Source organism: Dama dama, chromosome 11 (assembly GCF_033118175.1).
Source record: "Dama dama isolate Ldn47 chromosome 11, ASM3311817v1, whole genome shotgun sequence".
Lineage (NCBI taxonomy): Eukaryota > Metazoa > Chordata > Mammalia > Artiodactyla > Cervidae > Dama > Dama dama.
Genome location: NC_083691.1, coordinates 100,070,401 through 100,091,427, shown reverse-complemented (window position 1 = coordinate 100,091,427; position 21,027 = coordinate 100,070,401). Strand labels below are relative to the sequence as shown.

Genomic DNA, 21,027 nt, shown 5'->3' with positions numbered 1-21,027 from the left:
AGTCTTTCAGTTCAGTTCAGTTCAGTCACTCAGTCGTGTCTGACTCTTTGCGACCCCATGCATCGCAGCACGCCAGGCCTCCCTGTCCATCACCAACTCCCGGAGTTTACTCAAACTCATGTCCATCGAGTCGGTGATGCCATCCAGCCATCTCATCCTCTGTCGTCCCCTTCTCCTCCTGCCCCCAATCCCTCCCAGCATCAGGGTCTTTACAAAAGAGTCAGCTCTTCGCATGAGGTGGCCAAAGTATTGGAGTTTAAGCTTCAGCATCAGTCCGTCTAATGAATACCCAGGACTAATCTCCTTTAGGATGGACTGGTTGGATCTCTTTGCAGTCCTTGCTAGTCTTTAACAAGGGAATTATTTTTTAATTAGTTGTTACAATAAATCAAAAGAATGTTTCAAATTTGTAAGAATTTTACCAGACCCACTGCCAAAATATACATTCTAAAATATCAGAATTAGTCAGAAGGTTTTCAGGAAGGAGAAACTGTCCTCAAGCAGGATACGCTGTTGTTATACAATCCTTAGTACAGAATTTTAACTGAATTGTTTGTTGTGTAATCATCAGCTCCGGCCTTAGAGGAAAAAACATTTTATGTGACTAAGACTAAGGAATGTAGAAGTAAAAAAGACAATTGTCCTTTCCTCCTCCTTGAGAATTCCAGACCCCTGTCTCCTCCTCAGGGAACCCGTACTTCTTATCAACCTGCCTAGGAATCGACTCCCTCATACATGGACAAGAGGGAAGAAATAATGAAATGTACAAATGTATTTTCCATGATCGGTGTTGATTTCATGACTTTGCAGACAATAGTTTTCTTCTATGGGTTTCTAAAAATATAGCAACCTCCTCACTGACGTGTTCTCAATCTTCCTGTGCATTTTAGAAACTAAAAAGGTTCCGACATTTGTTGTTGCCATCGTTTAGTTGCTCAGTTGTGTCCGACTCTTTGTGACCCCATGGACTATAGCCCACCAGGTTCCTCTGCCCATGAGATTTTCCAGGCAGGAATACTGGAGTGGGTTGCCATTTCCTTCTCCACATGAGCCTGTTTGATCTTAAAATTCCAGCATCCGGGGACGGGCCCAGGGGGGATGTGTCTCCTTGTCCCTGCAGAGAGGCTGGCAGAGGCAGCCCTCTGAGGCTTAGGTCCATGGTCTAGTTACAGGTGATTGACATGGCATGCCTGTCTAGTGTCAAACTGTTGCAGGAAGGGCGACCCCTTCCAGGGCCCAAAACTGGGCTCTTGTCTAACACTTGGAAATGAATTGTCCGAGGAGACACATGTGCTGACAAAGCAAGAGATTTTATTGGGAAAGGGTGCCCGGGTGGAGAGCAGGAGGGTAAGAGAACCCAGGAGAACAGCTCTGTCACTGGCTGGCAGTCTCGGGTTTTATGGTGATGGGATTAGTTTCCAGGTCGTCTTTAGCCAATCATCTGACTCAGAGTCCTTCCTGGTGGTGCACGCCTTGTTCAGCCAAGATGGACGCCAGAGAGAAGGATTCTGGGAGGTGGTCGGACAGGTGGTGTCTCCTTTCGACCTTTCCCGAATTCTTCTGGTTGGTGGTGGCTTATTAGTTCCATGTCCCTTACCAGGACCTCCTGTCGTAAAACAACTCATGCAAATGGTTACTACGGTGCCTGGCCAGGGTGGGCGGTTTCAGTCAGTGTGCTTCCCCTAACAAAACTATCTTTGAATTCCTGCGATAAATGCAATTTGATACGTGTTTTTAGTCTGCTTAGGTTGCCATAACAAAATACCACAGATTGGATGGCTTAAAAGACAGGAATTTATTTTCTTAGAGTTCTGGGGGCTAGAAGTCAGATCAGAGGGTCACAGTCAGTCTCTCATGTGGACCTGACTTGCAGACTCCAGCACTTACCAGAATCTCACTGTGAGAGTGAGACAGAGAGAAAGAATTCCTTCTTTTACAAAAAGGCCACACTTCTGTTGGCTTAGGACGCCATCCTTAATATTAGATAGTTAGAATAGGGAAAAGGAGTCCAAAATGGCGGTGGCTAAAAGACAGGAAGGGAAAAGCCCGCGAAAATAGAACAGAGGAAGGTCAGAGGACTGGAGTGAGGACTTCAGGTAGAACAGCGCTCCTGCCCAAGCTCAATTTGCATAGGGCAGGCCCAGGGGGAGAAAAAAACATATAAAAAGAAGAGCCAAAGGGCTCCTTCGGTCTCTCTACCGCACAATGGAGTGCTCATCTCTTCGCGTTTTTGGATCGATGTGCCCTCATGCCTCGAAGATGGATTTTCCTGCTGTCTTCTAAATAAAATAGGGTTGTAACACTGAGCTGTAACACTGATTTGTCTAAGAGCTATAACGCGGTCTGTTTGAGACTTGAGAGCTGTAACATGGTCTGTTTGAGACCTGAGAGCTATAACACGGTCCGTTTGAGACCTGAGGGATATAACACGGTCCGTTTGAGACCTGAGAGCTCTAAGACTGTCTGTCCAAGACCCGAGAGCTGTGACCCGCCGAGGGGGCTTTAATGTCAGTCACTCCAAATCTTTGTGAAAGGTCGGGCATGTTGAGGCATGCCCCGGAAAGATGCCGCAGGCAAGTTCCGGAGGCTGGCTAAACTTCCAGGGGCCGGCCCCCTGCAGCCTGGTCCAATCAGGTGCCGACACGGAGCCCTTGGACACCAACCCCCGCTGTAGCCCGCGCTTTCTTCCTTATATGGGAAGACCTGGCTTGGACGCCGGGCCCTGACTATAAAACCCCTCCCCACCCCTCACACCTCGCAGACTCCCTTCGTCTCCTCACTCACCCGCCCCGGGGAGTTCTGCCTGAGCGCGACGCTTAATAAAGGCCTTTACCACCGGTCCTTAGAGGCGGCTTTTTTCCTCCCGCGGCGTTTTTTCCTAACACTTTGTTGTGAGACGAACTGAGGAGCATACACTCACCTGACATTTAACAACCTCACTTAACCTTACTTACCTCCTGAAGGATCCCATCTCCAGATACAGTCACGTGAGCAGTGAGGGCTTCAACATATGAACTCGAGGGAGATACAGTCCAGTCCAGAACTCTAAACTGAGAAGTTGTGAGGGTGAACTGTTTCAGAATTTGAACTTTTAATTTTTTTAGAATTCTCTGGTGGTCCAGTTAAGACTCCCATGCTTCCACTGCTGGGGTGAAAGTTTGCTGTTACGAACCGTGAACACACCGCTATTCGTGGCCTCCAGAAGAGATGTATTCCATCTGGGGCCAGAGATGAGGCTTGATCACTCAGAGCTTTTATGTAGCAAAGTTTTATTAAAGTATAAAAAGAGAGAAAGCTTCTGACATAGACATCAGAAGGGGACATAGAGAGTGCCGCCTTGCTAGTTTTTAGCAAGGCGCTATATACCTGTTATTAAGTTGTTAAGCAGATAAAAAACTGCCTCAAAACTGAGAGAGCTGGACCAGGCCCTCGCCCACAATATACATTTTGAGATAGCATTACAAGGTGAGTCATCCACAGCAATAAAACAATTGACATGAATCTTGAAGAAAGGCAAATTTCCAAGCAAGTAGGTAGCTCATTAACATGGTTTAAGAGAACATTTCCATGAATAAGAAGTACTGGTTTGTTGTGAGCCACCATCGGTCCAAGGTTTGAATCTTAGGCTGAAATGATTTGAAGAAAGGCAGATTCCAAGGCAAATACATAGTTTCATTAACATAGTTTAAGAAAAACATTTCCATAAGAAAAACGCATTGGTTAGCTCAAGGTTTGAAAGAAGTTAAGTTCAGGTGGAATCAGGTGTCGCCATGACAACACAGGATTAAAAGAGAAAAGAAAAAAAAAAAAAAAAACAGTCTGCCACTTGCAGCTTATTTCCTCCTGCTGCTGGGGGACCTCTGGTCTCTCTACCAAGGCTATTAACCCTCGCAGGGGCATGGGTTCGATCCATTCAGGGAAATTCCACAGGCCGCACAGTGCAACCAGAATTTCAATGTTTTTGGATCTCAGAAAGAGAAAATAATGGATATACCACATACTCTGTTAATACGCAAATCTGGAGAAGATCGCTATAATTAAACTGTTATAGCCACACTTTCTTGGAAACAAACTCACTCAAAAGGACAATGCAGATAGTGGAGTGCAGTTTATTACACCAGCGGGCCCAAGGCAGAGTCTCCTCTTAGCCAAGGACCCCGACCAGTTTTTGTGAAAATGTTTTATACCCCATGTGTACGTGTCCAAACCCACCACCCCAAATACCTTGAGGCTTACAAAGGAAGGGTAAATACAATTACAATAACCCCATCATTCACGTGTTATGTGTTTAAACAGTTAATAATCAATAAGCCCGTGGTTATATTCCAACCAGTTAATAACCGATAAGCCTGTGGTTACATTCCGATAGATACTGTCCAGAGGCAGGGGTGATTAGTGTCTGTTTTCTCTTAGGCAATGAGTAACCTGGATACGATCTTCAAGTTCCCCTGTCCAGAGGGGGTCTTATCCTTCCATTGTCATTCCCATAGGCACTAAGCAGAGTTCAGAGTCCACTGGAGAAGTGGCCGAGCACGATCAGCATGGACAGGCCTCAGATGGAGTCCAGGCCCTATGAATTCCTTCTTCAAAACATCATAAAATTTCTGCCACAAACTTTTGAAAATTAACCTAAGTGGGAAAAATAAGAGATGTAATTGGCCTCTCTTCACTTCAAGTTCTGCCTCCAAATGACTTATGGGAGATATTGCAGTTTCAGAGCTTTTAGATTTCAGAACCTTGAATAACAGGTTATAGACCTGTGTTTTATTTAGGACTTTTTATCTGTGTTCACAAGTGAGATCAGTTCAGTTCAGTTGCTCAGTCGTGTCCGACTCTTTGCGACCCCATGAATCGCAGCTCGCCAGGCTTCCCTGTCCATCACCAACTCCCGGAGTTTACTCAAACTCATGCCCATCGAGTTGGTGATGCCATCCAGCCATCTCATCCTCTGTCGTCCCCTTCTCCTCCTGCCCCCAATCCCTCCCAGCATCAGGGTCTTTTCCAATGAGTCAACTCTTCGCATGAGGTGGCCAAAGTATTGGAGTTTCAGCTTCAGTATCAGTCCTTCCAATGAACACCCAGGACTGATCTCCATCAGGATGGACTAGTTGGATCTCCTTGCAGTCCAAGGGACTCTCAAGAGTCTTCTCCAACACCACAGTTCAAAAGCATCAATTTTTCGGCTCTCAGCTTTCTTCACAGTCCAACTCTCACATCCATACATGACCACTGGAAAAACCATAGCCTTGACTAGACGGACCTTTGTTGCAAAATAATGTCTCTGCTTTTTAATATGCTGTCTAGGTTGGTCATAACTTTCCTTCCAAGGAGTAAGCGTCTTTTGATTTCATGGCTGCAATCACCATCCGCAGTGATTTTGGAGCCCAAAAAAATAAAGTCTGACACTGTTTCCACTGTCTCCCCATCTATTTCCCATGAGATGATGGGACCAGATGCCATGATCTTAGTTTTCTGAATGTTAAGCTTTAAGCCAACTTTTTCACTCTCCTCTTTCACTTTCATCAAGAGGCTTTTTAGTTCCTCTTCACTCTCTGCCTTCAGGGTGGTGTCATCTGCATATCTGAGGTTATTGATATTTCTCCCAGCAACCTTGATTCCAGCTTGTGCTTCTTCCAGCCCAGCGTTTCTCATGATGTACTCTGCATATAAGTTAAATAAGCAGGGTGACAATATACAGCCTTGATGTACTCCTTTTCCTATTTGGAACCAGTCTGTTCCATGTCCAGTTCTAACTGTTGCTTCCTGACCTGCATACAGGTTTCTCAAGAGGCAGGTCAGGTGGTCTGGTAGTCCCACCTCTTTCAGAATTTTCCACAGTTTATTGTGATCCACACAGTCAAAAACTTTGGCATAGTCAATAAAGCAGAAATAGATGTTTTTCTGGAACTCTCTTGCTTTTTCAATGATCCAGCAGATATTGGCAATTTGATCTCTGGTTCCTCTGTCTTTTCTAAAGTGAGATAGGCTTAAGATTTTCTATTCTCGTTTTCTATCCTCATCTGCTTTTAGAATATAGCTAATGATAATCTCAATGGTAAAGAATCAGGCTGCCAATGCAGGAGACTCAGGTTCGATCTGTAGGTTGGGAAGATCCCTTGGAGAAGGTAATGGCAACCACTCCAGTATTCTTGCCTGGAAAATCCCATGTACAAAAGAGCCTGGAGGGCTGCAGTTCATGGGGTCGCAAAGAATTGGACATGGCCAGGTTGTTAGGGGAAGCACACTGATTGAAACCGCCCACCCTGGCCAGGCACCATAGTAACCATTTGCATGAGTTGTTTTATGACAGGAGATCCTGATAAGGAATGCGGAGCTAATAAGCCACCACCAACTGGAAGAGTTCGGGAAAGGTCAAAAGAAGATACTGCGTGTCCGTCCACTTCCCAGAATCCCTCTCGCTAGCATCCATCTTGGCTGAGCGATGCGTGCGCCACCAGGAAAGACTCTGAATTAGAATGATTGGCCAAAGACCACCCGGAAACCAATCCCATCACCATAAAACCCGAGACTGTGAGCCATGCGGGAGGGCAGTTCTCCTGGGTTCCCTGACCCTCCTGCTCTCCACTCGGGTGCCCTTTCCAATAAAATCTCTTGCTTTGTTAGCATGTGTCTCCTCGGACAACTCATTTGTGAGTGTTAGGCAAGAGCCCAGTTTCAGGCCCTGGAAGGGGTCCCCCTTCCTGCAACAAATGGCGACTCTGGTGGGGACTCTTCTTTGCTGAGACTGACATCCTGATCACTCAGGGTACTCAGGGGCCAGCTTGCCTGCCAATGGACCTGACCCAGCGGCTGCAACTGGGACCCTTTTGTCCCTGGTCTCCTCCTGACCCGAACAACTGGCCAGAGTGCCCCAACCGGTAAGGAACAAGAGACTTTATTGACCTCTTTCCCCTCCCCTCTCTCCTCTCCTTAGCCCTTCCTATCCTTCCCCTTTTTCTAGTCCCCCAGTCCTGGACGCAGGAATCTGGTCGAAGGGCCTCAGCTTGAGCTGAGGATTGGAGACTGATCACCTCCTCTTGGCACAGAACTCGAATTCTGGTTCTGTTCTGGTCTGGTTTCTGGTAGGGCCAAGTTCCAGTCCTCCATTCTCTGGAAGTCCGGGGAAAAGTCCCGTAACGCCTGGGTGTCTGCAGGTGGCAGGAGACGTCTGTAAGGCCACCCCTTTTTCCCCCTTTCCCACCTCTTCCTCCTTCTTTCAACCTGGCTTCCTTTCCTCCTTTTGAAATCTTTGAAGACATCTGAAGTTCTGTGTCTCTATAGAAGGTTTTCTGAGAGACTGTATTCTTGTATTTAAGGGAGTGTCTGATGAGGACTGCCAGGTTTATATGTGTGTTTTAACTCTGTTCTGTGTTGTGATTTTTGATGGCCATTTTACTTTGTCTGGCCACCATTTGGTTTAGACCTGCCACCATTTTGTTAGAAGTTGATTTTCTTTCCCTGTGCCTTGAGACCAGAGCTCTCAGGAACACTTATCTAGACCATCTCTAACTCCTGAGACTGAGGGGAAAAGGGGAAAAGTCTTTAAAATTTTTATTTATTTCAACCTTTTTTAATAAACTAGTAAATTTTATATTGTAATATCTAATTCATGACCAAACTTAGAAAATGAAGCTAGATCTTGCACTGTGTCTGTCTAAATATATCTTGGTATGTCTTTGTCTCTGGGTAATATTTTTTAGGTTAATTTGTAAATGAGATCTATTTAATTGGCTTAAAGAAAGATAAGCACTTACAAATCAAATAATTCTAAATTAAACAATAAATTCCAGGTTCACGTGAACTGGGAAATATTCAGTATTAAATACCTGATATTAATGTTTGTTGACCTAATATAGACATGTCTTAGAGTAATTAACATCAAGTAAAATATTTTCATTGTACCTAGGTTTAATATAAGTTAAATATTATATCTGTTACAAGTTTGTCAACAAGAAAATTACCTCGAGTGAAGAAACTTCTAAAAAATGTAAATGAGATATAAGTTTGTATATAAACTCTATTAAGAATAATTATTCTTTAGAAATATCTGCCTACAATAGTCTCTCCAGATTGGCGTAACTTGAATTTCTAAGGGTTGTGCTAAACTAAGTATTAGAAATCTATTGAATAATTAGGTCATTTCCAAATAAATTAAGATTTTGAAACATTTACTAATAAACACTGATTTCCTTTTACAGAAAAACTACAGAGATTTGGGACTATAAATAAATAATGTTTGATGCCATCCTAAAATGTTTTTAAAAAGCAAGGGTTTTAGAAATTAGCACTGGTATTTATGCTCACCAATCTATAAAATGCTAATATAAAAGTTAGCTTTTGGTTGCTAAAGGAAAGCAGAAAGTGTGCTTTCAGTAAAAAAAAAAAAAAAAAAGGTATGAAAAAATATTAAAAAGAGTTATGCATGATCAGGATTTTCTAAAATTAGATTACAATTAGTTAGATAAATAGATTTTGTTAGGAATGACACAGCCACAAGAAAACTGGTTAGAGCCAATTAGGTTCAAGATGGTGGAGATGACTTTCACTAGACTTTGAGCCTTGGTATTTACGCCCATTGTGACATATCAATAAGCTAAATGATACACCCATCAACATTGACTAAATCTGACCAAATGTTCTAAATGCTTTTAATTGATCTTTTCTATAAAACTTCCTAAATCAAATTCTTTTGAAGTTCCTTTGACCTCTAGCTAACTTTGGGGTGCTTCAGAGGGCCCCTGAAACATCCCAAAGAGAGATATTAAACTGTGTTTATTTGGTTGGTTAAATTACATGAAAAAGATTATCAAATAAGTAATAAATCCACTCATGCTATAATGTATGGTAAAATTACTAATACAGATGTCCCAAAAATTATATGGCGTTCTTAACATTCTGATATGTCCTAATATTCTAATGAAAAACCTGATGACTTCACAAAAGTTAACAAAGGACTGAATGAACCAGCAAATATGCTTATAACTTTTATGGTTTCTATCTGAAAAATTATAGGTTTGAATCTTGTGTTTTCTGGGAGTAGGGAAAACCTTCCTCTCAAACCAATTATGAAAATAATTTGGTAAAATTATACATTATAAACAAAGCAATTATATTTTCTCTCTATCTGACTCCTCCAGAAATTTGAAACTCTTAGGTTTCCAGTAAGTTTATCAAATGAGCTAGGAAGGTTATCTCACTAACAGGTAAAAAAAATCTCAAGAAATTTTTGAGACCTTAAGAAGGAAAGAGTTCACCTAGATTTGTTAGGCAAAATCTGTAATAAACCTTTGGCGTGAATTTCCCAACCCTGTTTTATATTAAAAGTTCAGTCTGAGATTCTATAAGTGTTTCAACAAAATAAAAGTCTATAATCAATTATGGTTATATAAATCATCAGACCAAAATTAGTGAGAACAGACCTATTTTACAAACAAACTAGCCTTAATTTGGTTATATTTGATAAAAATGAGGGTAACTTTAGGGAGAAAAAGATATTTCAAAAAATGTTAAATCCCAGTTTGTTAATGGAGGTCTGCATGTAGTAAGACTCATTTCTTGGATAGCTCTTTGCTGTTATGTGATATTAATGTAAAATTTAATTGAATTCTTAAAGAACACCCTAAGTTTGTTTCTGAAGCTTATGTCAGTAATCTATCTTTGGATGAAGATCAGATGCCTCATGACCTGCAACCAGGACTGGAAAAAGACATAATTTAAGGGACTGTCTCCAACCTGGATGGAAAGACTTTTTATCAGGTACCCTTAACTAGCTCGTGCACAATGAAACTGAAGAGAAATTAACTCTTAGATAAATTCCCACTTCCAAAGGCCCCTGCACTGGATTGGTCTATAAAGAAGACAGCTGACCTGATCTCACCTTAAAATGATGCTCAAACAGGAGAAACTACAGTACACCAGGATGAGACGACAACGACAACGACATCAGAGGTAGAGAGCTTGCCCAAGATGCTGGACCTGATTTGTATGATCATTTATAATGTTTTCTTGACTTCTTAGACATTTGCATATAAATCAAATGCTTTTCTATCATAGGCCTGATCCTATGCTAGTTTTAGAAATCAATCCAATTGTTGGGTTTATGGCCAATTACCTGTGTCTAGTTCTGGGTTACCTTGGTAAATTTCTCTACTACAAGACTCTAACTGGTTGGCCCTGAGGAAATTTACTTAAAAAAAAAAAAATTATAGTCCTATTCAGGTCACTGTGATACTACTAGATGGAATCCCCTCACCGGGCCAATTAATAATGCCTGCTCTGACTCTGGCCATAAATTTGTGCATTTTTCTATTACTCAAACTCAATCAGATCAACAAAAAAAGTTTCAGCAAAGGAGGAAAAAAATTTCCCACAACTATGGGATAGATTTATATAGATAACACCAGGCTATGGTAATTTCGGGTTAAAGTCTCCTCTGTGTTGGAAACAATTAAATCATACTAAAGATAATCAGTCTAGTAACACTAGAAAACTGGGCTATGTGCCTTATAGACAGTGGTGTCAATATATAATTTCCCTGGAAGATAAAGATTCGTACAGAGTAGACTAAGTCAGATGACCTGGGATATACTGAGCTACATCTAATGGAAGCTCTTGAGTCTTACTTGTGACTTTACTAGTACTGCTCGCTATGTTATTTGTATTTCACCTGTTTTACAAAATTGCTGTTTCTTACACTGCCAAATGTGTGACTGAGGTCTCTGGTAGGATAATATATAGTTCCACATGAGTGTAACTCTAGATAAGGGAAAAAGCAACAAGAGGGAATGTTTTCCTGGACCAAGAGGCTAGTAAGACAGGTGATCCAGAGAATTTTGGATACTGTTTTATGGCCTAGTCCAGTAACAGCGCATTGAGTGGCCTGTCAACAAAATCTTTGCCAAACCTGAGAATGCACATTCTCAGCACCATGGGATAAAGCGGTCATGAAATGCCCCCCTCAAAATCATGGTCAAGTTTATGAGCAAAAAGGAGCTCTGCCAACTGAAAACTTACACTTGCCATCTACATCTACAGAGATTAAATCATGGCCACTGCAACTGCTGTCTTTCAACGGCCCTGAAAGGAGCTCAGGGTGAAAATCAGGAATGAGGCACTTGGTGCTCTGAGAAAAACTGGCAGAACAGGCCTTCAGAGAGTTAGATCTTTTCAGGAGAAGATTTTATGAGTCCCAATTCTTGTATCTTCTCATACCTAGAGAAACACTGACATCATTAATGGTGACATCTGCTTTGGCTAGTAAAGAAAATTTTACAATTAAAAGTCAAAATAGAGTACTCAGCTATGGTTCAGACACCCTGGGAAATAACCAGGTGTTACTATGGGTGTAATTTCAGATTAGACATTGTATTGCTAAACACTTGAGTTTTCTGAGTCATGTCAGGCTTGGATGCCACCATTCTCAAAACAATGTCTGCTGGAAGCTAGTAACTTATAACTTACTTTTTGTAAAACTAGACAACTGGCCACCTGGCTAAAAGTCTCCCCGAAGTGCCAGGTCCAGACTGGGTTTCAGGCTTATTCTTCTAAAAAGAAAGAGATTTATTTTGTCTATTAAAATTCCAGTTATCCCTCCTCCAGCTACTACTAATTGGGTCTGTTACTACAAAATGGCAGACCAAGGGATTGAGATTTTAATCATACAAGGCTCAGATCTAGGACTTGGAACTCAGGAATACTTCCAATTCAGTGTCTCTTCTCCAAGCTGAGGCAGTCCTATGCCCCATTTTGACAGGAAGTTATCACAGTCATAGTTGCCCTGTTTCCTAAATTAAAACTGAGCAGGACTCTGTGGGGTGGCGACTCTGGAGTACAGATCTGCTGTACTGTAAAATATAGGGTTTATTCAGCCTCCTTGACCTTCCCTGAGTTCCAAAGGGTGGATTCAGACTATTGCTAATCAGGGAAGGGAGGGAATACAGAAACAGGAGAAACAATGAAATGGTGGTACAGTCTTGAGACAGGGTCCTGGTTTCTACTCAAAAAAATATGCATAACAATGACTTTTGAGTTCTTCTACAGAACTGGAGCCCCCACCCAGGTGGCGGATGGTAACTTCAAACTAAACACAAGATTCCTGGAGCACAGCTCTGTTGCTTCACCACCAGCCAATCAACAAAAACAACAACAAAAAAAAGTCACAAACCCTGCAGCCCTCACCCCAAATGTTGCCTCCTGTTTCTGGGGACCAGTGATGACCATCCTGTTAGGTCTCCTGTTTGGCCCCTGTCTATTTCATCTCTGAGAGGAGCCAACAGTTTCAAACTTAATTGCTGTTATTACGAGGGTGAATGCTGGTTTCAGATGTGGAACACCCCAACTTAGATCAGGTAGAGAGAGACTTCTACTCTGCTAGGCAGGCCTACACCCAGGCACAGCAGGAAGAAGTTACAGAAGAAAGAGACCTCCGCCCCAATTCCCAAGAAGCATCTTGAGTATGAAGTCTCTCAGGGGGGAGTTGTTAGGGGAAGCACACTGATTGAAACCGCCCACCCTGGCCAGGCACCATAGTAACTATTTGCATGAGTTGTTTTATGACAGGAGATCCTGATAAGGAATACGGAGCTAATAAGCCACCACCAACTGGAAGAGTTCGGGAAAGGTCAAAAAGAGACGCCGCGTGTCTGTCCACTTCCCAGAATCCCTCTCGCTAGCATCCATCTTGGCTGAGCGATGCGTGCGCCACCAGGAAAGACTCTGAATTAGAATGATTGGCCAAAGACCACCCGGAAACTAATTCCATCACCATAAAACCCGAGACTGTGAGCCATGCGGGAGGGCAGTTCTCCTGGGTTCCCTGACCCTCCTGCTCTCCACTCGGGTGCCCTTTCCAATAAAATCTCTTGCTTTGTCAGCACATGTGTCTCCTCAGACAATTCATTTCTGAGTGTTAGACAAGAGCCCAATTTCAGGTCCTGGAAGGGGTCCCCCTTCCTGCAACAAGGAGACTGAGCATGCAATAATAGTCTTATGAATAAGAGTTACTTCCTTTCTGCTGCCTCTGTTCTAACTTCGCCAACAGCCAAAAATGTGCAGGGTTATCGAGACCCTCTTGGGTCCTTCGTGCACTGCAAACCTGCCCATCAGAACTCCACCCCAGGTAGACTAGGTGTGTGACCAGGGCCCCACCTGCACAGGGAAGACAGCAGAGAGCATAGCCTTCTTCACAGACAGACCTTTGTCCCTCCCAGCCACCAGCACAGCCCCTGGATGGGCACCTCCAAAGGAGGGGCGTTCGTCCCTGGAGGTGGGTACATTTCCCACCCAAGGGAGCTGACGGGGGGCACGGGCTGGGCAGAAGTGAAATTCCATCTCCTACTGTTGTAGCCACGCGTTCCAGGAAACAAACTCACTCAGAAGGATAATGCACATAGTGGAGTGCAGTTTATTACACCGGTGGGCCCAAGGCAGAGTCTCCTCTTAGCCAGGGGCCCCGACCAGTTTTTGTGAAAACCTTATATACCCTAAGTGTACTTGCTCAAACCCACCTCCACCTCCCCAGATTCCTTGAAACTAGTCTGGACAGGGTAAAAGAGAGAAACAATCAAAGTTAACCCATGATTCATGTGTCACAAGACTAGATAAACAGTGGATATTTATCAATAGGACTGTGGTCGTATCCTGATAAATATAGTGGAATTTACCACTTTGTTCTGTTACAGAGATAATTAGCATATTCTTTTAGGCAACGGAGAGTCCAAGTCCAAGTCCTGAGGCTCTTTAATCCGGGGGGCCTGGTTTCCCATTGGTATGCCACTTCCATAGACACCGGGCACAGAGTTCAGAGTCCACTGGGAGGGTGACCATGCATGTAGCCTAATGTTCGCAGCCTGGGTGAAGACGGAGCCCAGCTCTGTCTGTTTCCTCCTTCACTACCATTTTCAGCACCCTTTGTCTTTTTTGAAATTTATTTTTGGCTGTGCTGGGTCTTTGTTGTTTTGCTTGGGTTTTTTCTAGTTGCAGTGAGTGGGCTTCTCATGGTGGCCCCTCTAGTTGAGGCTCACGGGCTCCAGGCACGCGGCCCCGGGAGCTGCAGCGCACAGGCTCGGTGGCCGTGGCTCTAGAGCGCCATCTCAGTAGTTGTGGCACACGGGCTTAGTTGCTCATGGCATGTGGGAGCTTCTCGGACCAGGGATGGAACCTGTGTCCCCTGCAGTGGCAGGCGTCACCAGGGGAGTCCTCACAGCACCCTTTGGCATCCATGGTGAGCAGCAGCAGCTCCTGGCAGAGGTCAAGGTGGAGGTCCAGAGGACTGTGAAGAGGAAGCAGGTCAGGCCCCTGACATTTTCCTTTCTGTACCCGGCTCCCCTCCCCTACTCTACCCTCACCCGTGTCTGATATGGTCAAAGTCCTCTGAATGCCTGGCACTCCTCCTTGGCAACTTTTTCCTGGAATATGACAGCTCAGAGGTGGTCCCCTAGCAATGTCACCAGGAAAACCCCTGGATTCCTGGAACTCTCCCCAGGCTCCCTGCTAAGTATGACCCTTCCCAAAGGCTTAAGAGAGGCGTGCACTTCTGTGATCCAATTTATTTCTGATTGCTGCAGTGTACCCTGCTGAGCTGGGCATTACTGTACCCGGCAGGGCACTGGGTTTCTCCATCTTGCTAAGCTATGCACTCTGGCTACACAGCAATTGTCCAGCTGGAGGTCAGGGGCCTTGGAGGTGGAGCTCCAGAGTGTGTGAGGCTTAAAGCAGCAGTGATGGCAGGAGGGCCTGACCTCCCAGCGCACACGTACCCACTGAGTCGTTGCATAAAGTTGTTACGAAGGCCACTGCTGTGTGCCCGGCGCTGCAAGGACACCTAACCTGGAGCTTGGCCAGCTGGAGGCTGGCCGGAGAACAGATGTAGGAGAGGCAAGACCCTGGGTGGAAGCTGGCCTGGGAGGGCAACCAAGGCTCCATGGCTCAGGACTCAGGGATTCAGATGAGGGAGCCGCGGGGGCTGCTTCTGGGTTTCAGAGGGGGTGAGGAGCCCCCGGGAGTGCGGGAGTGAAACAAGAGTGGAAAGTTTCCGAAGACAAGGTGGTTCTTATGTCAGGGAGGGAGGTACCCATGTTACCCATGCGGGTCCTTGGACTCTGCATGTATGTGTGTGTGTGTGTGTGCTCAGTCGTGTCTGACTCTTTGTGATCCCCTGGACTGTAGCCCTCCAGGCTCCTCTGTCCGTGAAATTTTCCAGACAGGAATACTGGGGTGAGTTGTCACTTCCTTCTTCAGGGCATCTTCCTGACCCGGGGATTGAACCCTGCGTCTCTTGCATTTCCTGCACTGGCAGGAGGATTCTTATACCACTGAGCATCCTGGGAAGCCCAGGTCTTTGTTTACCTTTGACCAATTATCTTGTTTCTTTCTTCACACCTGACTGGTCCTTGAACCCTCCCCAAGATGCGTGGGCAACTTTTTCTAAGATGGATCCCACCGCAGAGGCCTGTGGGTGCATGTCCATACTTATTATGGGGTGGGGGACCCTCCCTTTTCGACCCCCAAGAAGCCTTCCTACACACGTGCAGACAGGGAGGCCTTCCTTGACCTCAGGAGACCTTCTCTCTTTACTTTAGCAGAGCTCAGCTTTTGCCACCAGCTTTGTCCTTGGAGTGTCTGAGGGAGAACAAAGCTCGAATTTTACTCCACTTGACAAACACCACGTGTCCAGCCCAGGGGTCCATCTACCTCCTACCTCATGGCCTCTTATCAATTTCTATTGGTTAAAGCGTCCAAGGACCCAGGTTGTTAACAGAATCAGCCAAACCAGTGATGGTTTTTCTTGACTATTATGCAGACTCATTTCTGAATTCCAAACACTGACATCGCTGAGCCCTTGACACTGAACTTCAAGGAGGCAGTGGCTGAAGATGGAGCAGAAGGAAGCTTTGCAGGCATGTTTTCCAGACCAGAAGTTTTCCATGACCAATGCGACTGTTTATTTGCACCTGAAATAGTTTCTTTTCAAGTCTAGTTGACTTGATTAAAACCAACCAGTGAAGATTTATGTGCTTCCAAGAGCAACAAGAACTAAATTAGATTACCCTCCTGGATGAAACAACTGGGAAAAAAAAAAAGACACAATATATAAAATAATGGTTTTTCAAGATATTGGATAGCAGACAATAAAAGACAGTAATCCCCGAGAAATGGAAAATGAAAGATGTTGCCCACCAGCCACTCAAGCTAGGCAGTCAAGAACCATACCCTGGGAGACTTCCCTGGTGGTCCGATGGCCAAGAATCCACCTTACAGGGACTTTCCTCATGGTCCAGTGGTTGGGAGTCCTCCTTCCAATTCAGGGGACATGGGTTCGATCCCTGGTCAGGGAACTAGGATCTCACATGCCTCAGAGCAGCTAAGCCCACGTGCCACAACTACTGAGCCTGCATGCCCCAGAGCCTGCGAGCTACAATGGAAGATCCCGACACAGCCAAATAAATAAAATAGAAAAGAAAAGGAAAAAAAAAAAAAAAGGATCCACCTTACAATGCAGGGGACACGGGTTCGACTCTTGTTTGGGAGGTGGGGGTAGGATAGGATCCCACATGCCTCGGGGCAACTAAGACTGCTGATAAGCCCACAGGTCTGGAGTCTCAGCCACAAGGGATAGGACCCACCTGGAGTGAGGCAGAGGGAGAGCGCGGAGATGGTGCCCACCTGCCTCTGTCTTTGGAGTGTATTTCAACTGGCCCGAGGTGTGTGTTAAATTAGAGGCTTCCCCTCAGGCCAAAGCTTCAACATCAGCAACTAGGCCCCTTGGGCAGGACGTCTGGGCACGTTTCAGCTGGCCGCCTCTGCCCTGCTCCTTGGTGCTGCTGAGTTCCCCCTCGAGCCCTCTGAGAAGCATCTCTCTACTACAACCGTGCAGGGCCTGTGGAATAAGTCCCGTGGGCTTTTAAAGCTAGCTATTTGGGGGGCTTGTCTCTCAGGGCCAGGTCTTAACAGCTGGGAATGCCTGATGTGGGGTTCAAGCCCTTCATTCCACGGGGAGAAGCTCCGGATTTTGAGTTTCTTTCTGCCTGTGGGTCACCATGCAGGGAGGGGTTTATCACAAGATAGGGTCTCAGCCTTCCCTACTGGCTTCCATGGGAGGTTTTATTTATTTATTTATTATTTTTTGGCTGCACTGTGAGGCAAGTGGGATCTTCATTCCCTGACCAGGGATTGAACTCGCACCCCTTGCAGTGGAAGCACAGAGTCTTAACCACTGGACTACCAGGGAAGTCCCCACTGTGAGTCTTTTTTCTTGTTTATCCTATGTGCAGGAGTTAAGTTTCTTTCAGAGGAGAATGTTCTCTATGTAGCTGCAGATTCAGTGTTTCTGTGGGAGGAAGGCTTCCTTGGTAGCTCAGTTGGTAAAGAATCTGCCTGCAATGCAGGAGACCCTTGTTTGATTCCTGGGTTGGGAAAATCTGCTAGAGAAGGGATAGGCTACCCACTCCAGGATTCTGGCCTAGAGAATTCCATGGACTGTATAGTCCATGGGATCGCAGAGTCAGACACGACTGAGCGACCTTCACTTTCATGGGAGGAGGTGAGTTCAGGACCCTCCCACACGGCCAGAACCAGCTCCCCATTTTGTTTACAAGTTAGATCCACACAACCTTCAGATCCAGACAGTCTACTCCTCACTATTTACTCCAGAGGAGATCAAATGGCCACACAGAGACTTGTTCATGACTCCCCCTCACAGCAGCTTCGTCTGTAGTTGCCCCAAACAACGTTCATGTCCAGCTATAGGTGAACAGTAGGCAAATTAAGGTATATCCACACATGACAATAATACTGGGCCAAAAATAAAAATAAACTATTATAAAAGCAACCACAGGAATGAATCTCTAGTTATGGCAAGTGAAAGAAGACAAAAGAATTTCTAGAAAATGGAAACAAACCTGTGAGGGGTGAGGAGAGGCAGGAGGGAACTTTGGGGAGTAATTGCTATGTTCATGATCTTAATTGCAGTAGTAGATTTATAGGTATATATGGATGTCAAAATTTGTCAAATTGTTGTTTAGTCATGAAGTTGTATCTGATTCTTTTGCGACTCCATGGACTGTAGCCCACCAGTCTCCTCTGTCCCTGGGATTTGCCAGGCAAGAATACTGGAATGGGTTGCCATTTCCTCCTCCAGGGGATCTTCCCAACCCAGGGATCAAACCCATGTCTCTGGTGTCTCCTGCATTGCAGGCAGATTCTTTACCACTGAGTCACCAGGAAAGCCCATTGTCAAATAGCACAGTGTAATTATATGCAGTGAACTGCATGTCAGCTATACCTCAAAGGTGTTTCTGAAAATCCAGCAGTGAGTACTCCTCACCTGAGGGGAAGCTGCTCTGCAGCCTGGGTGGGAATGAGCCTGCCCAGGGCCCGGCCAGCCAGGGACAGAGGTGGAGGACCCTTTGTCGTGGGCCGCAGCCCAGAATGCCATTTCATACACCACACTGCCACCCTCTGGCCAGGGCCAGGCTTCAGTGCTGGGCAGGCGGGACAGCCTGACAGGGAGGCCTTCGTGGGGCTCAGAAACCCCTGCCCAAGGGGATGTCTCAAGAGTTGTGGGTGCTGCTACCGTAAGTGGGGCCCCAGCTGCAGCAGCAAACCCGGATGCTGCAAGGCCAGGTGGTGGCACAGTTGAGTGGGGACCTCAGGAAGGGAGCCATGGGGACTCAGAGGACAGCCACTGCTCAACTCCACACCCTTGTTGCCAGAGTCAGGGCCCACTGTTGCCAAACCTTTTAAAGAAGAGCTAGAAGTCCAGGGTTATATGGAAAGTCCTCCAGTTGTTTTGATGGCAAATTTATTCACTGCTTGGACTAGTGCAAACCTATTACAACATGTCCATGGGCCATAATCAGCCTGGCGGTGGCCAGTTTGCAGCCTCTATGTGAATGCTTATATTTACTTCCCCCAGAGCCAGCCGAGAGGCAGGCGGCCGTGCTCACCCTTTATTTACAGCCACCTTGGTCTTTGTTGCTGCCCGGGCTTTTCTCTAGTTGCAACAAGCAGAGGCTACTCTCTGGCTGCGGAACACAAGCTTCTCGTGGGCTCTAAAGCTTGGGTTCAGCAGTTGTGACCCACAGGCTTAGCTGCTCCGGCATGCAGGATTTTCCCTGACCAGGGAGCCTGTGTCCCCTGCATTGGCAGGCGGATTCCTATCCAGTGCACCATCAGGGAAGTTCCGTGCTCACTCTTGTAATAATGCAACAAAGACGAGGAGCCCAGGGCCGGGACAGCAAGATATCCTTTTATCTATCAAAACATTACCGACCTGGGTCCTTGGACTCTTTTATCAGTAGAAATTGAAGAGAGGCCATTCGAGGAATTCAGATAAGACTTTCCTGCGACTTGTGCTGCAGGAGGGAGTGAAAATAAGTACCAGGCCCCCTTGCTCCCTGAGGGGTGTCCAGCTGGTCTCATTGGGCGATGGTGGGAGTGGATCAGTGGGTGCGGCTGGAGGGGTGGCTTAGGTGGTCTGCCTGCCCCCTTGATGGTGCTGTGTGCAGGGACCATGCACACGGCCGTTTTTGCTCCTGACACCTCAGAAGTGGCAGTTGAGTATTTTGGTCTTTTTGTATCTTGTTCACAATTTGCTCCAACTGCACACATGTACAGTTATTTTCAGTCCCTTATAGTTTCTTTGACTCTGTTGCTGGAGGAGACGTTTGTCCAGGTGCAAGCACTGCAGCAAAGGGTCCCAGGTCCCAGCCTCATCCCCACTGAGGGATTCTACACCCCTGGACTGAATTGTCCTGAGTAATGAAGGGAGGATTGGATGGGCCTGTGGGTTCTCAGAGGCATGCAAATCACAGGCAAGGGTTACTTGTTTAACTGTTCTTTTCAGCCCCTTCCCTGAAAAAGCCTTTTGCATCAAGTCCCATGGTGCATCCCTCCCATAGTGGGTGGTATCCCGCAAGCTCTTCGTGAGTGTCTGTTGCTGGCCTCAGGGATTACAACCTTGTTATACTTCTAAGACCAGCCTGTGCTTCCTCCCTCAGCACCCCATTTCTCAGCAGTTTCTTTTCTGGGGGGACTACTGGAGCACATTGGGAGTTCAGGGCGGCCGCTCACTAGGGCCATAACTTGCTCAGGCTCCTGCAGTAGAGCCGCCTGTTTTGCAGTTCAATCTGCTTTGTTCTTCCCTTGGCTCCCCAAAGATCCACCCCTTTGATGGCCCCTGAAGTGGGTCACTGCCACCTGGGTCAGCAGCAGCCCTCCTTTTGAAAGAGTCAGAATTAAATCTTTGTTTCATGGGAGAATTTTCAGTAGCTAACATTCCTCTTTCTTTCTAAATGGCAGCATGAGCATGGAGCATGTGGAACCCATATTTATTTTGTTTATTTAATTGGAGCATTGCTTTACAGCGTTGTATTCGTTTCTGCTGTGCAACAACATGAATCAGTTACTCTATTGTTGTTTGGTTGCTAAGTCGTGTCTGACTCTCTTTGTGACTCCATGAACTGTAGCTCACCAGGCTCCTCTGTCCATGGGATTTCCCAGGCAAGAATATTGGAATGCTTTGCTATTTCCTTCTCCAAGGGATCTTCCCAACCCAGGGACTGAGCCTGCATCTTCTGTGCATTCGCAGGCAGATTCTTTACCAGTGAACCGAGAGGGAGCCTTAATCCAGTGCCTTAGACCACTCAGCCACAGTACCCTGAATCAACTATAAGTATACACATATCTGCTCCCTCATGAGCCTCCCCACCCCCACACCCATATTGAGAGTTGGTAAAAATATTTGATTTATCCTTCCCTAATTGCAACGCTCTCATCCATGCAATTAGCTCAGCCTCCTGGGCCCATGTCTGGGGTGGCAGGGGCTCAGCTCCTATAACTTCAGCTAGACTAAAGCATATCCCACCTTTTGGGTTTCCATTTCTACAAAACCGCTCCCATCAGTAAACCATCTGATCTTAGGGCTGTCAGGAGGGTCATCTAGAAGATCAGACCTGCTCGAGTAAGTTTGTCTCTACAATGATGTAGTAAGTCTCCTCCTGGCTGCTGGAAGCACACCTTTAAGGTAAT

At 45.8% G+C, this 21,027-nt stretch overlaps 1 protein-coding gene across 1 annotated transcript in view; it reads right to left on the bottom strand.

Annotated features, from left to right (window-relative positions):
* Positions 1 to 3,389: 3,389 nt before the first annotated feature.
* NEURL3 (neuralized E3 ubiquitin protein ligase 3) overlaps positions 3,390 to 21,027 on the bottom strand; it is a 36,370-nt gene continuing 18,732 nt past the window's right edge. Inside the window, exon 3 of the mRNA XM_061156015.1 lies at positions 3,390 to 4,629. Coding sequence (XP_061011998.1) covers positions 4,625 to 4,629 — 5 coding nt within the window. The 3' untranslated portion in view covers positions 3,390 to 4,624. The remainder of the gene's footprint in view (positions 4,630 to 21,027) is intronic.